This window comes from Lipotes vexillifer, unplaced genomic scaffold (assembly GCF_000442215.2).
Source record: "Lipotes vexillifer unplaced genomic scaffold, Lipotes_vexillifer_v1.1 scaffold1109, whole genome shotgun sequence".
In the NCBI taxonomy this organism is placed as follows: domain Eukaryota; kingdom Metazoa; phylum Chordata; class Mammalia; order Artiodactyla; family Lipotidae; genus Lipotes; species Lipotes vexillifer.
The window spans coordinates 834,186-846,375 of NW_006791562.1; the positions used below are offsets into that span (position 1 = coordinate 834,186).

Genomic DNA, 12,190 nt, shown 5'->3' on the forward strand with positions numbered 1-12,190 from the left:
TAGTCTGGTTCTTGAAAACTCACATCTAGCTTTTGAATCCCCTCTCACCTTTACTTCTCTGATTTGATTTGCAGCAGATAAATAGAAATAAATATTCCTAGGGTAGCCAGGGTTTCAGTTATGAATGTCTTTTTAATCAGTTCACACTATCCCAAACACTTATGCAGGATTATCCATTACAAGTCATTCTACAATCTTAATCAAATTGCCTGCTAAAGGAAGCCCAGTATTTATTACTTTTTTCTTAAATGGAAAACAGCTGTGATAAATTAATCCGTTCACCTGAAATCTCATATTAGGAATGATTCTCAGATATTCTCTTAACTGACAGTCTTTCCAACTATGAATAATATATTCCTCTACGCCTATCTGTGTCTTTGAATGTGGCTAATTCACTTGGTCCCTATTCTACCTCTCTGTGAGGTACACTGGAGGCAAAAATGTCTCCTGAGCCTGACTAGCAATATTTAGATGATAAACAGATATTTAAAAAAAGGAAAAAAAATGTCACTTGGAAGGCAGCATAGTCAGCAACAACAGAACACATGCTTACAAGGCCCACATTAAGATCCACGTCCATCCAGAGCATAAATCTCCTGCTTATGCAGGTACCACCGCTAATGTCACCAAATATTCAGCCTCAGAATTAACTTCCTCTCCTCTGATTCTATAATAACAAATCAAGATTCTGATTATAATTTGGCTCCCCAAATGGATTTCCTCACTTGGGTACAAAATGCTACCCAAAGGAAAGAGATTTCCAGGTCCTTTGGTAGTTTTTCATTATCAACTGACATTTTGACAAATTCAAATATCTGAGGCTGCTAAGCTAAGGCCCAAACATTGTACTATTGATTTCACCAAAGGCATGCCACGTTGCCTGCCTCTCTTTCATCAGCCCCATCCCTTTCAAGATGTAATATTCAATTTCTTCATGTCTTCTATATATGCCTTCACTTGCTCATTTTCAAGGTGATTTTTATTTACAAATTTACGTTTCTTCTCTCTGGTCAGTAATGCCGGTGGTCTGTTTTCTTTATAGGAAACAAAATCCATCCCAGATACAGTATTTTAAGGAGAACAAGATAGATTATAGTAAACTAGGTGTCTACAAAATAATGGGAAGGGCTGGAAAAGTGGGATAGATTATATTCACATGAATGACTCCAGAAATACAACAGAACTGACCTGCAAGGGGAAGTGACTGCCTTTGCCACGATCAGGAAGGTGGGAATCTGGAGGGTGCAATGGAAATACTGAGTTACAACACACAGCACCACAGCTATGAGCCAGGGATCAGGAAACTGAGATTAGGAGGCCACCACCATTGTAACCTCCTCTCAATACCCATTAAGAAGTGGATGGACACAGAATTGTCAGGTCTACCCCAATTGCCTCTTGCTATCAAAAAACAAAAGAAAACCAAAAAACAAAAAAAACCCCACCAAACTAAACAAAAAGAAACCACTCTGTACGCACAACCTTTCTTGCCAGCAGAAAATAGTCAGAAACACTCAGAAGAAGTCTTCCTTTTCGATTCCCTCTTCAAAATCTCACTCTAGGGGCATCTACATGTTGGAAACTGGTTTTCATCCAGAACATAGGCAATGTAGATTTTTGTTTATTGTTTTAAAACTCTCCCACCTATGCAAGATAAAAAGGGTGCTCCAGATGTAGGTAGCAAAGAAAACTGAATGGCAATTGACCACATCCAAAATATTATTGGTTCTATTTGTCTTATGTTCCTACAAACTTAATATGTTTTATTTGAAGGTATCTTATCTTGCACACAGCCCACTTACTCGTATTTAATCTCTTGATGCTTGTGTATGCACTTGTGGGTATGATCAAAATTGTGCCCTGGAGTTAGCTGTAAGCTATACTTGGCGTGATGCCCTGTGTGAGATCGTGTATAGTTTCATACCCATGGAGGCTACAACTAATGGTTACCTATATAATGTGTGTGTATCATTGAATGTCCCCGTATCACACATAGTGTGGAAAACTAGAAAGGTAAATCCCCTTTGAAAAGAACACTCTCATTTGACTTCTTGCATCCCACATTTACTTTAATGAGATGCAGACCTCTCCCCCAAATCTGCTGTTCCTTTCCTTTCCACTTTGCCATAATTTTCTAATTTAAGTATAGTCACTTTTTTGCAACTTCAATTATTTTTTCAAAATATTCAAATATAGTTATCCTCTTTTCCAGTTCACAGGGAACTATAGAGTAAAAAATGTGGGCTCAGAGAAAAATGAAAAGTATACAGTGACTTTTGTAACTCCCCCAGCTTCATTTATCTATAGGATGGCTCTTGATAGCTTTGTGTGAGCTTTTGAAAGTTCAGCCAAGCCAGCTGCATGATCAACACAGAGACAATAGCTCCCACACACGGGGCTGCATGGATTAAAGAACCTGATCCATCAGTAAATCTGCCAGATGGCAGTGGAAGAAAGCTTGTAACTCTCTCACTTTCATTTCAACAGCAGCAAACAATGTTCAATGTTTAAAATAAACTCTTCCAGATGAGCTAAAGATAAACTCTGAGGTGGGTGGACTTGAGCTTGCTAGGCTGCAGCTCTGAAGTGTTTGATTACATTAACACAAAATCCCTGGGTAGAACCCACTTCTGTCAACAGAATGCTTAGACTTGGAACACCTACTACACGAAGCCATTTCCTGTGCTTTCATGGGTTGGTGGCAGAAACTTGCTTTGCTTTTTTCACAAACTAATAATGATTATGCATTTCTTCCTGCTCAGCGTTTCCTCAAACCATGTGTATAACTTCCAGATATACCTAAAATGCCAACACTGTGTGTAGGTCTGCACAGATAAAAATCTGTTGAGTATATTTACAATGCAACTTCTATTTACTAACTCAACTTACAGCTCACATAGTAGCAAAAAAGATGCCATTAGGATTTAGAGCCATTCTGCTAATAACTGGATAACTATCCAGATCTATGGAGTCTACAAAACAAACAAATAAATAAATAAAGGTACAAGTATTTTAAGTTAGAATTTATAAAGGAAGTTTGAAAATAGACTTTAAGACCTGCAACTTAGGACAGATCAAGCTGTAATACATCATATGTAACATGGCAACTTCTAATGATAAAATGACATACTGAAAAATAACTGCTAAGTGTTCAAGAATTTATCTGTTTAACACAATGTGTAGGAGCTTTAAATGAGAGACTGAAGCAAACAGTTGATGAAAATAAGTCTTACGCTGCAAAAGACATTCAGGACAAAATACATCAAATAATAAATATATTGAGACATTAAAAAAAAACAAAACATATTTCCAGATTTAGATTAGAAGGCTTTGGGTGAATGTGATTCACTACACAGATACATTTATTGCCAGTTCCTCCAAACGGAAACTTTTCTGATATGTCAGTGATAGCTCTACTTTATACAAGAGAAGCCCTCTTATTTGAAATTGGTGGGTCACATGAAAAGTTGATTAAAGAAAGAAATTGTAAAGATGAATCATATGCACTACAACATTATTATTTGAACTTAAAACATAACATGCCCATTCATTTCCCAACTTCTGATATAAAGCTAAGGACTTGTCTTTGTTTTTCTGAGTCTTTAAAATGGGGTCAAAATTTAAAGCCACTTGCAAAGCACTTAATACAGACAACTTTTAGATTTTTATAATATTTATTTTTAGTATTTGACAGTTGTTTTGAAACGGTATTCAACAGTAAGTTTCTAGTGATTCACCTTCATTTAGCTTTTACAAAGCACTCAGCTTTTCATAGAAATCCATTTTCTCTTTGTATTCATATTTCATTGGTTTGCATTATGATTAATAACTTCTAGTATGATTAATAATGAGCACAGCTAACATACACATGCAGATTTGGTTTGGTTTCCTTTGTTGCCTCCTACGTCCTGCGAGCCTGGAATAATGCCTGGCACATACTGGGCATTCAATAAATATTTATTAAATGAGTAAATGAATGGTACAAAACTCACTCTTCCTAAGTATGTAACAGAACAGGTGGGGGCAGAAGTGCCAGAGGTACGCTAGCGGGGAGCCTGCCAGCCTAGTGCATTCGCATGCTGTGGGCATCAGTCACCATGTTTTACAAACAGAATGGAGAATCAGTTATTGCAGCCAGTCTGTTAGATGATGGCTAGTAAGAGGGCTTCTACTGTACTTTGATTAAACATCTAGTGTAGCAAAAATTCTTCCTCCTGTCTGTGCAAAACTGAGGGCTCCATTTAACTTTCCTCTAGGAGTAGATTCCCTTCCTCCATGGTAACCCGTAACTAATTTAACTCCCTATTGTCCAGAGAAGGTTTGGGAAACATCTGAAGCTGTTTCTGTGGGGGCCAAGCTCCTGAAGAGTGATTAGTAACGTGTCTTCTCTGCAGTGTTCCTTAGCACATTTGGAATCAATTAAATATTCAAATATAGGTTCTCTTAGATCTCTGGCCAGGCGCCGCAGGTTTGTGAGAGAGGAAGCTGGAGGCAGATAACTGCTATTCCTCACACCAGAATCTATAGCTGGAGAGAGATTTGAAGAATACACTCTTTACACTTCCTGGGTCGCAAGCAAATAGTCACAGGAGATTAGAAATGATTAGGAGAAACAATAGGAGACTTATTAATAGGAGTAACAGTGTACATGAGAACTGTGCCTTACAAGGTGTCTTAAAGACAAATGAGTGAGGACTCCCGTGGTGGTCCAGTGGTTAAGACTCTACCTTCCAATGCAGCGGGTGTGGGTTCGATCTCTGATTGGGGAACTAAGATCCCACATGCCTCGTGACCAAAAAACCAAAACATAAAACAAGCAATATTATAACAAATTCAATAAAGACTTTAAAAATGGCCCACATCAAAAGACAAATTAGTGAATACATTGGGGTGTTGCATAAGTAAATAGTATGGCCTTTGTGATCCAAGAATTTTTCATATTTTTAACAGATTGTTAAAAAAGAATATGTAACAGAAAAAGAATATGTGCATATGGCTTAATAACCTTAAGTATTTACAATGTAGCCTTTTTAAAAAAAGGCTGCTGACTCTTGGTTTAGAGGTTTTTTCACCATTATGTGTACTCACCTAATTACTATTACTAATAATAGTATAATGATAAGGTATATAGGGAAGAGGAAATGAACATGTGGCAGGTATTTTGTTAAACTCTTTACTCTGTCGGCCTCTTCACTGAACAATCCATTAAAGTTAGCATTCATGTCTCAATGATAGAGCCAAGAAAACAGAAGCTCAGAGAGGTTAAGTAACTTGCCAAGGTCACAGACAGAATTAAGCAGTAGAGTTGTTCATCAAACCCAATGTGGTGATATATTTAAGCAGTGAGATCACTTTCCCAATTAAATGCTACTTAGAACCCCACTATATAAAATAGTTACTCTGAGTGAAGTTCAGGCAGAGGACCCAGAAATCTCACTCATTTTCAGAAAAACCTGCTTGAAATAGAAGTCAGTATTTCAAAAGATTGTCAGTAACCAACATGAAAATGGGTTTCCAACTCAATTGTTCCATTATCTGGCACATTACATGCTTCTTTCTTAACAATATTTTGCCAAAGGCGAGAGTATCAAAGTGACAGAATTGCCTTTTTCTTATTTCCTTGCCCAGTGAAATAGAAGTCAGCAGAAAGGGGAAAGGAGAGAGAAGCAAAGGGTTTAAATAATCTTCAAAATCTAACTAGTTATACTACAGCGACTCCACCAAACACTGAGTGGGAAGGACATCTTCCAAATGGCAGCTCATTTTACCTTAATAGGTAGTGTTTCCAGATGAGTTTCTAGTTTCTAGTTTTCCATCATGATAAATTAATATATACTATTTTATTATGGTGCCACAAACAAGAACTCTGAAAGGCTCAACTCTCACAAAAGGCCCAAATCCCCTGAAAAGCATCAGGTATCAAAATGCAGCCAGAAAAGATGGTATTAAATGAAAAAAAAAAAAAAAAAAAAGGCTCCTTTTTAATGAAGTCGAGGTGTAGGACAGATTTATTAGCTTCCATTTTTCCAGGTTGCATTCTGATGTATTTCCTGCCCATATTTCTAAATTCAGCAGGTCTCTTTGTAGGATTATTTTTTTAAAATGTTTCAAAGAATATGATGCAGCTATAATGACTACACCTGCAAAGACACACCTGTGATGATACAAACACTAAGTGTTTCTCATATTCACAACCCAATGCTCTAATAGAAAACAGACCTTCTATACCATTTGCCAAGATCCTGCCATTCTTAGAAAGAACTGATACTGGTAACCAGATATTATAGTCTTAAAAATAATAACCAATCAAGGACTACTCCTGACCAAAATGGCCATTAAATTCTGTGTAGTTGTTTATCCTTTACAGTCATAATTCTTTTTGTCAATATTATGAGATGGTTAAAACAAATAGTTAAAATTACTATTGATGCCTACAATATTCCTACTTACTCAATTATTTTTATGTATACCACCATTGACTTATTATTTACTCACACACTAGTATTTACTGTGTCAGGTACTATACCTGACTCTTGAGGAAGGAAAACTAGTAAGAATATAATCTTTCCTTGGATAATTCCTATTGCAATTGTCTAGCTAGAGTTGTGAACAAATAATTAGTGCACTAAATTCCTAGTAAATCTGCCAAGATCAATGAAAAAAAAGTAGACTGAGAATTGGATCCTCCTACAGATATTAAGGAAAGGAACACACTTGAAGGGAATGTTAAAGGTTAAGTAATATTCCCAGTAAAAAAGAGAAGGATATTCCAGATTGAAAGAACAATATAAGGAAAGGCCCAGAGGCAAGTGGGTGATTTGTCCATATTGAGGACTGGGTTATACAATGAAAGGAGTAGAGATATACTGTCTAAGACGTTAGTAACTAGGCCTATTTAAATTTAAATTGACCTTAAGTAATATTAGAAAATCAGTTCTCAGTCACATTTCAAGTACTCAATAAACACATGTATCTAGAGTCTACCATATTGGACAGTGCAGACAGAATTATTTCCATCATTGCAGAAAGTTCTACTGGACAGCACTGAGTTTAAGAGTACAAGGTAAGCATGTGGCCAGTTCATGGGGAGTCTCAAAAATATACTAAAATGTTTAAATGGAAATGGTTTATAAACTACTGAATTGCACAAAGTCCCTTCAGAAATAGCCTTGGAAGACTCCATCCTCACAGCATTGCTATGATCTATTATACCCATCCAGCTTCTACATTTGAATAAGACTCCTCTTGAAGAAAAACATTCTGCAGCTTAAAAAAGAAAGAAAAAAGGCTGGAAATCCAGTTATGGGCAACTGGAAACCACCACAAGTTTTTAAGCAGGGACATGACACTGTGACACAGATTTGGATTTTAGAAATATTACTTCTTAAAGCAGTGTGCAAGATATGTGGGAAGAAAAGGCACTGGGCATACCAAGATCAGTAGAGGCTAATGAGATGATAAAGGACTAATTTCAGAGAAACTTCTAAAGGAATACACAAATAAGAATTTACATCAGTAAATTTATTCCAAGTAAGAATTGTGCATTCACACCATGCATATTATTTCCCCACAAAAGCCAGTATTGTCATTAAAACACTTAACACTTTAAACATACCATAAAACTCAAAGATATTTGAAAAACTTCTCAAAGTATCTATTTCAAGTCCCTGAATTCTTTAATATTTGTAAACCATGCTTGTTCAATTATAATTTTAAAATATATTATAACCATATCACTCATTATAATCATTGATATGCTTATTATATATATTTAAAACATCTTTTCTGAAATTTTATGTTCTCCAAAAAATAACTTTTTAGTAACTTCAAAATAACTCTATGTACCTCTTAGCAGTACTATGGTAAAACCAAAATTGCATTTTCAAGTAGCAAGTACCCAAGCCACAGCATTCCTGATCAAAGATAGAGCTGACATCCAGGGAATTCCCTAGCGGTCCAGTGGTTAGGACTCCATGCTTCCACTGCTGGGAGCCCGGGTTAGATCCCTGGTTGGGGAACTAAGATCCCGCAAGCCACGTGGAGTAGCCAAAATTAAAAAAAAAACCAAAAAACGACAGAGCTGACATCCAGTCCTACAAACAGCTCTCTTCCGCTCCTTGTTCCTATTTTAATATGCCAACCATTACTTCACTGACATCCCAGAGTTTTCCTGCAACAGATTCATCCATAGCTTTGGGCAATAGTTCTTCCTCTTTACAGTCCCCAAAGTACTTTCCTGACACACCTTCTACCTCAGGGGAAGAGGCTAAATAAATCGAAGTCTGGGCACCTTCTAGCGGAGTTTTGAAAAAAGCCCATGACACCAAATTGAAAAGTGGTTTGACTAACAGTGGGATGTGTATGTGCCTCCCAAGGTTGGTCCGCACCATGCCAGGGTGTAACACATTGACAGTGACATTTGTGCCTTCTAAGCGGTGGGCTAGTTCTCTGGTAAAAAGGATGTTAGCCAGTTTGCTCCGACTATAACAGAAGCTTTTATTATAGTTTTGTTCACTGTTCAAGTCTTCAAAGTTGATGTCTCCATATTTATAAAGTTTGGAGGTAACTACCACAATCCTGCTGGGAGCTGAACTTTTAAGGAGTCCAAGGAGAAGATTGGTGAGTAGAAAGTGCCCCAGATGGTTCACTCCAAACTGCATCTCAAACCCATCTTCAGTCTTCATATACGGGCACTGGAAGACGCCTGCATTATTGATCAAAACATCCAGTCTAGGCTCTTCCTTCAAATGGCAAAAAGAGAATGGCAGAGTTATGAACACAGGCCTTAAATGTGCCTAAAATAAAATTTTAAACAATTCCTGCAAACTACTAAAATTCTAAAAAACGCCTCTGAGTTTTCAACAATTGAGAGAAAAGAAGTCGACGACAACAATGACTTGTGTGCCTGACCTGGTGCTTTTCATGTTATCTCAACTACTCTCAACAACTCTATAAGCAAACTGAGGCACCAGAGTTAGGTGATTTGTCCAGAATCACAGGGCTCCTAAGTGGCAAACAGAAACCGGAAGTTGAAATCTGACACCAATGGCCCTATTCTTAATTAGTAAGCTAGACCGCTTTTCTAATTGGGATTTTCAAACCATAGCTAGACCGTCAATGTGAGCTAGAGAGTGGAACTACAGCACAAGACAGGTCAGCATTGTTTATTCCCAGAGCTACTAGTATGAACACCAGGGGCAAGTTAGGATTGTTTTATTCTGTAATTTTCTAATAATAAATGCCACCATGGGAATGGAGCAACTCCAGGTTGTTTCCTTAAAAATGGGACAAGCAATAGAGAGGGTGAGGGATGCAAATTAAGACTGGAGAGAACATCATGAATAAGTCAACGAAACATTAAGAGAAATATTAAACAGGTAGTATAAACATATCAGAAACAAAACCATGAATCATACATACTAAGTCTCACAATAACAGCAAAGGAGACTTAACAGAGGAGGTCTGCCCAACAAACACCTTTAACCTCTGTTACGACTCTAGAATTCACAGTTCTTTTTTCCCGATATGAAATCTACCTCTTTCAAGCTTCGAGGAGCCCCCAACTTAAGAGATCTATACAGTCAGAATTTCGCACTCTGACCATATCCTCCTGCATCTTCCCAGATTAAAGTCCTAAAATTTAGACTGTCCTCAAAGGGAAGTCTTTTCATTCTTTACTTCATGTAAGTTGGTTTTCCCTTGTCCCTTCCTGGCTCTGTCTCTTTTCATGGGCAGAGAAAAAGAAATGTACAACGTGTTCCAGGTGTAAAGACACAGTGATGACCCACAATTAAATAAATTTGAGGTCAAATTTCAAATATCACTGGCCCTTTTGCCAAATGTAAGTGAAAAGAATGTGTTAAATTTCACAACTGTTATCAAAGCCTACCTGTCAGTGGATTAACTATTTCTCATTCTGTCTGTCTCAGCACCTTTTGCTTTTCCAATAGTCAACTTCAAAAAGAAGGCAAGAGTTCACCCGTGGGGGAAAGAAAGGAGTGTTCTTTTCAGTAATCCTTTGGAAGAGTTTCCTGTGTTAATCATTTCTGAGCCATCATTCTTTGCTGGGCTTGTGTTATTTTAAGACTGTATCAGTTACTGTTTTTTAAATTCTAGAAGATAAATGACATAAATACCAAGAATACCAACCTGTGGGAAATTTACACTTCCTTTTTGTTTTTTAAATTCTGGTTATAGTCACTGAACTACTGAACTTCAGAGCCAGGAAGGAACTTAATACATACTTAGAAGCAAGGACAACTTAGTTATCTCTTTATCTCCTTAACTTTTAATTGGTTCTGTCAAGTGGCCAAAGTAGTGAGAAACCATAGGTATCAAGGAATAAGTATACCCAGTCCCATCTACATTTTTAATGAATAGGAAGATCCACTTTTGATTCTCCCAACATCTCTTGTACACTATTACTTCTAATTTCTAAACCTGATAATGAAATACTGGTCATAATGGCAAAACAAACCAAAACTCTCTGGATCTGTAACAGCTCCCCAACTGTGCATCAAGTTGCCCTACAGAGTCACAAGGAAACTCTCAGGGTGGAGTATTTTAAATTTTCAAGGGAAACAAAATGATACTCTGCTCAACATCTCAAAAACTACCAAGCTCCAAGTGGCTCACACCTTCAACATTTTATTGTGCTATATTCCTTTTCATGATGTCCTACCTTTGCAAAGCTGAGTGTTTAGTAGTTGCTGCAATAAAATGCAAGTACAATGTTAAAAGTCAACATAGAACAGAAATGAGGGTGGCAATGTTCAGTCTAATTCCAAAGTTTGACAAGCTGGTACAGTGAACAACAGATGCACATTTCCCATTATGGTTATAATAATTATGGTTATTGAAAAATGAAATAAAAATGTTTTTTTCTTTCATCTATGCTATGTGTATTTTTGTTTCAAACAGCTACTAAGTTGTTACATAAATACTTATTAAGTTGTTTGGATCTAATTGCTTAACGAATAAGCTGTCAGATATTTGTTTGGCCTAAGGGCATCATGAAAAAAATTAGAAAGTTTGGGAACTTCTGCTCTAGACTCAGGAGACTCCTTTTCATATAGGCGCCTTTTCTATGCCAGCTAATTTTAAATATCACTCTTCTGAATGCCCTCTTGCAAGTCACCTCTGCAGGGAACCCTTCTACCTCACTTTCAGCAGAGGACATCCATTTCGGTGTAATATCTACTATCTAAACAAAGAAACCCTCTACCTCACTGGCAGGCTAGCAGAAGTACTGTATAGGGGTTAAAAGCAAGGGCTCCAGAGACAGATCGTGGGCAAATTACTTAGCCTACCTATGCCTTAGTGGCCTTACGTTGTAAAATGGGGATAACAATGCCTACCTCACAGGGTTACTGTGAAGACTGGATGACAAGAGCAGTCAAAGTCACTTTAATTTCATTAAAAGTTTAAAAAAATATCTGAAATGCTTGGAACAGCTCCTGGCACACAGGAAACTTTCAATAAGTGCTAGGTATTATATTATTTTTATTTCTGTCCCCATTTAGAGCACATGACCGCTGGCATTCCAAGCTCCAGTCTATTTGGAAGTTAGGCTAGAGTATGGTTAAGAATACTGCTCATGAGTTCACTGGTGGTAGAAAGCTAAACTTCCTACCCTAGCGGGTCGGGGGGAAATTGCTCCAAGGTCCTTGTCTAGCAACGTCCCCTATGTGCTCTCAGGCTCTTTGAGAGATGGCTTGGTGCACGTTCACTTTGGACACAGGAAGAACAATCCAGGGACCTGGCGGATCTCCTCCTGAGCTGTCCTCACACGGCAAGAGGAAATGTTCAGAAACTCGCTTATTTTCCTCTTGGGCCCATTTTCTTTCTCAACATTCTTGGAAGACAGAAGACTGTCCCACCAATTTTTCCAGCCTTCAATTCCCAAGCCGCCCGAATCATTCCCAAGTTCACTCCCCCTCGACTGTGGGCGGTACCCTCCCCGGCTCAGCCCCCGGCCCTCCAGGCCCCGCCTCGCCCGCCGAAGCCCCAATCCAGTCCCCGATCCCCGGCAGGTTCCCAGAACGCCACACCTGGAGCACCTCCTGACAGAAGGAGCGCACGGAGCGCAGCGAGGCGAGGTCCAACTCCTTGACGACGAGCTCGCCGGCCCCGCTGGAGTCAGGCCCCAGTTCGGGGCCCCCAGCCTGGCAGATCTCGCGGCGGAGCTGAA

At 38.3% G+C, this 12,190-nt stretch overlaps 1 protein-coding gene across 1 annotated transcript in view; it reads right to left on the minus strand.

The window, feature by feature from the left end:
• Positions 1–8,123: 8,123 nt before the first annotated feature.
• Positions 8,124–12,190, minus strand: part of RDH14 (retinol dehydrogenase 14) — a 4,359-nt gene continuing 292 nt past the window's right edge. The window contains exons 2-3 of the mRNA XM_007464466.1: positions 12,051–12,185; positions 8,124–8,741 (exon numbers count right to left, since the gene is read on the minus strand). Coding sequence (XP_007464528.1) covers positions 8,124–8,741; positions 12,051–12,185 — 753 coding nt within the window. The remainder of the gene's footprint in view (positions 8,742–12,050; positions 12,186–12,190) is intronic.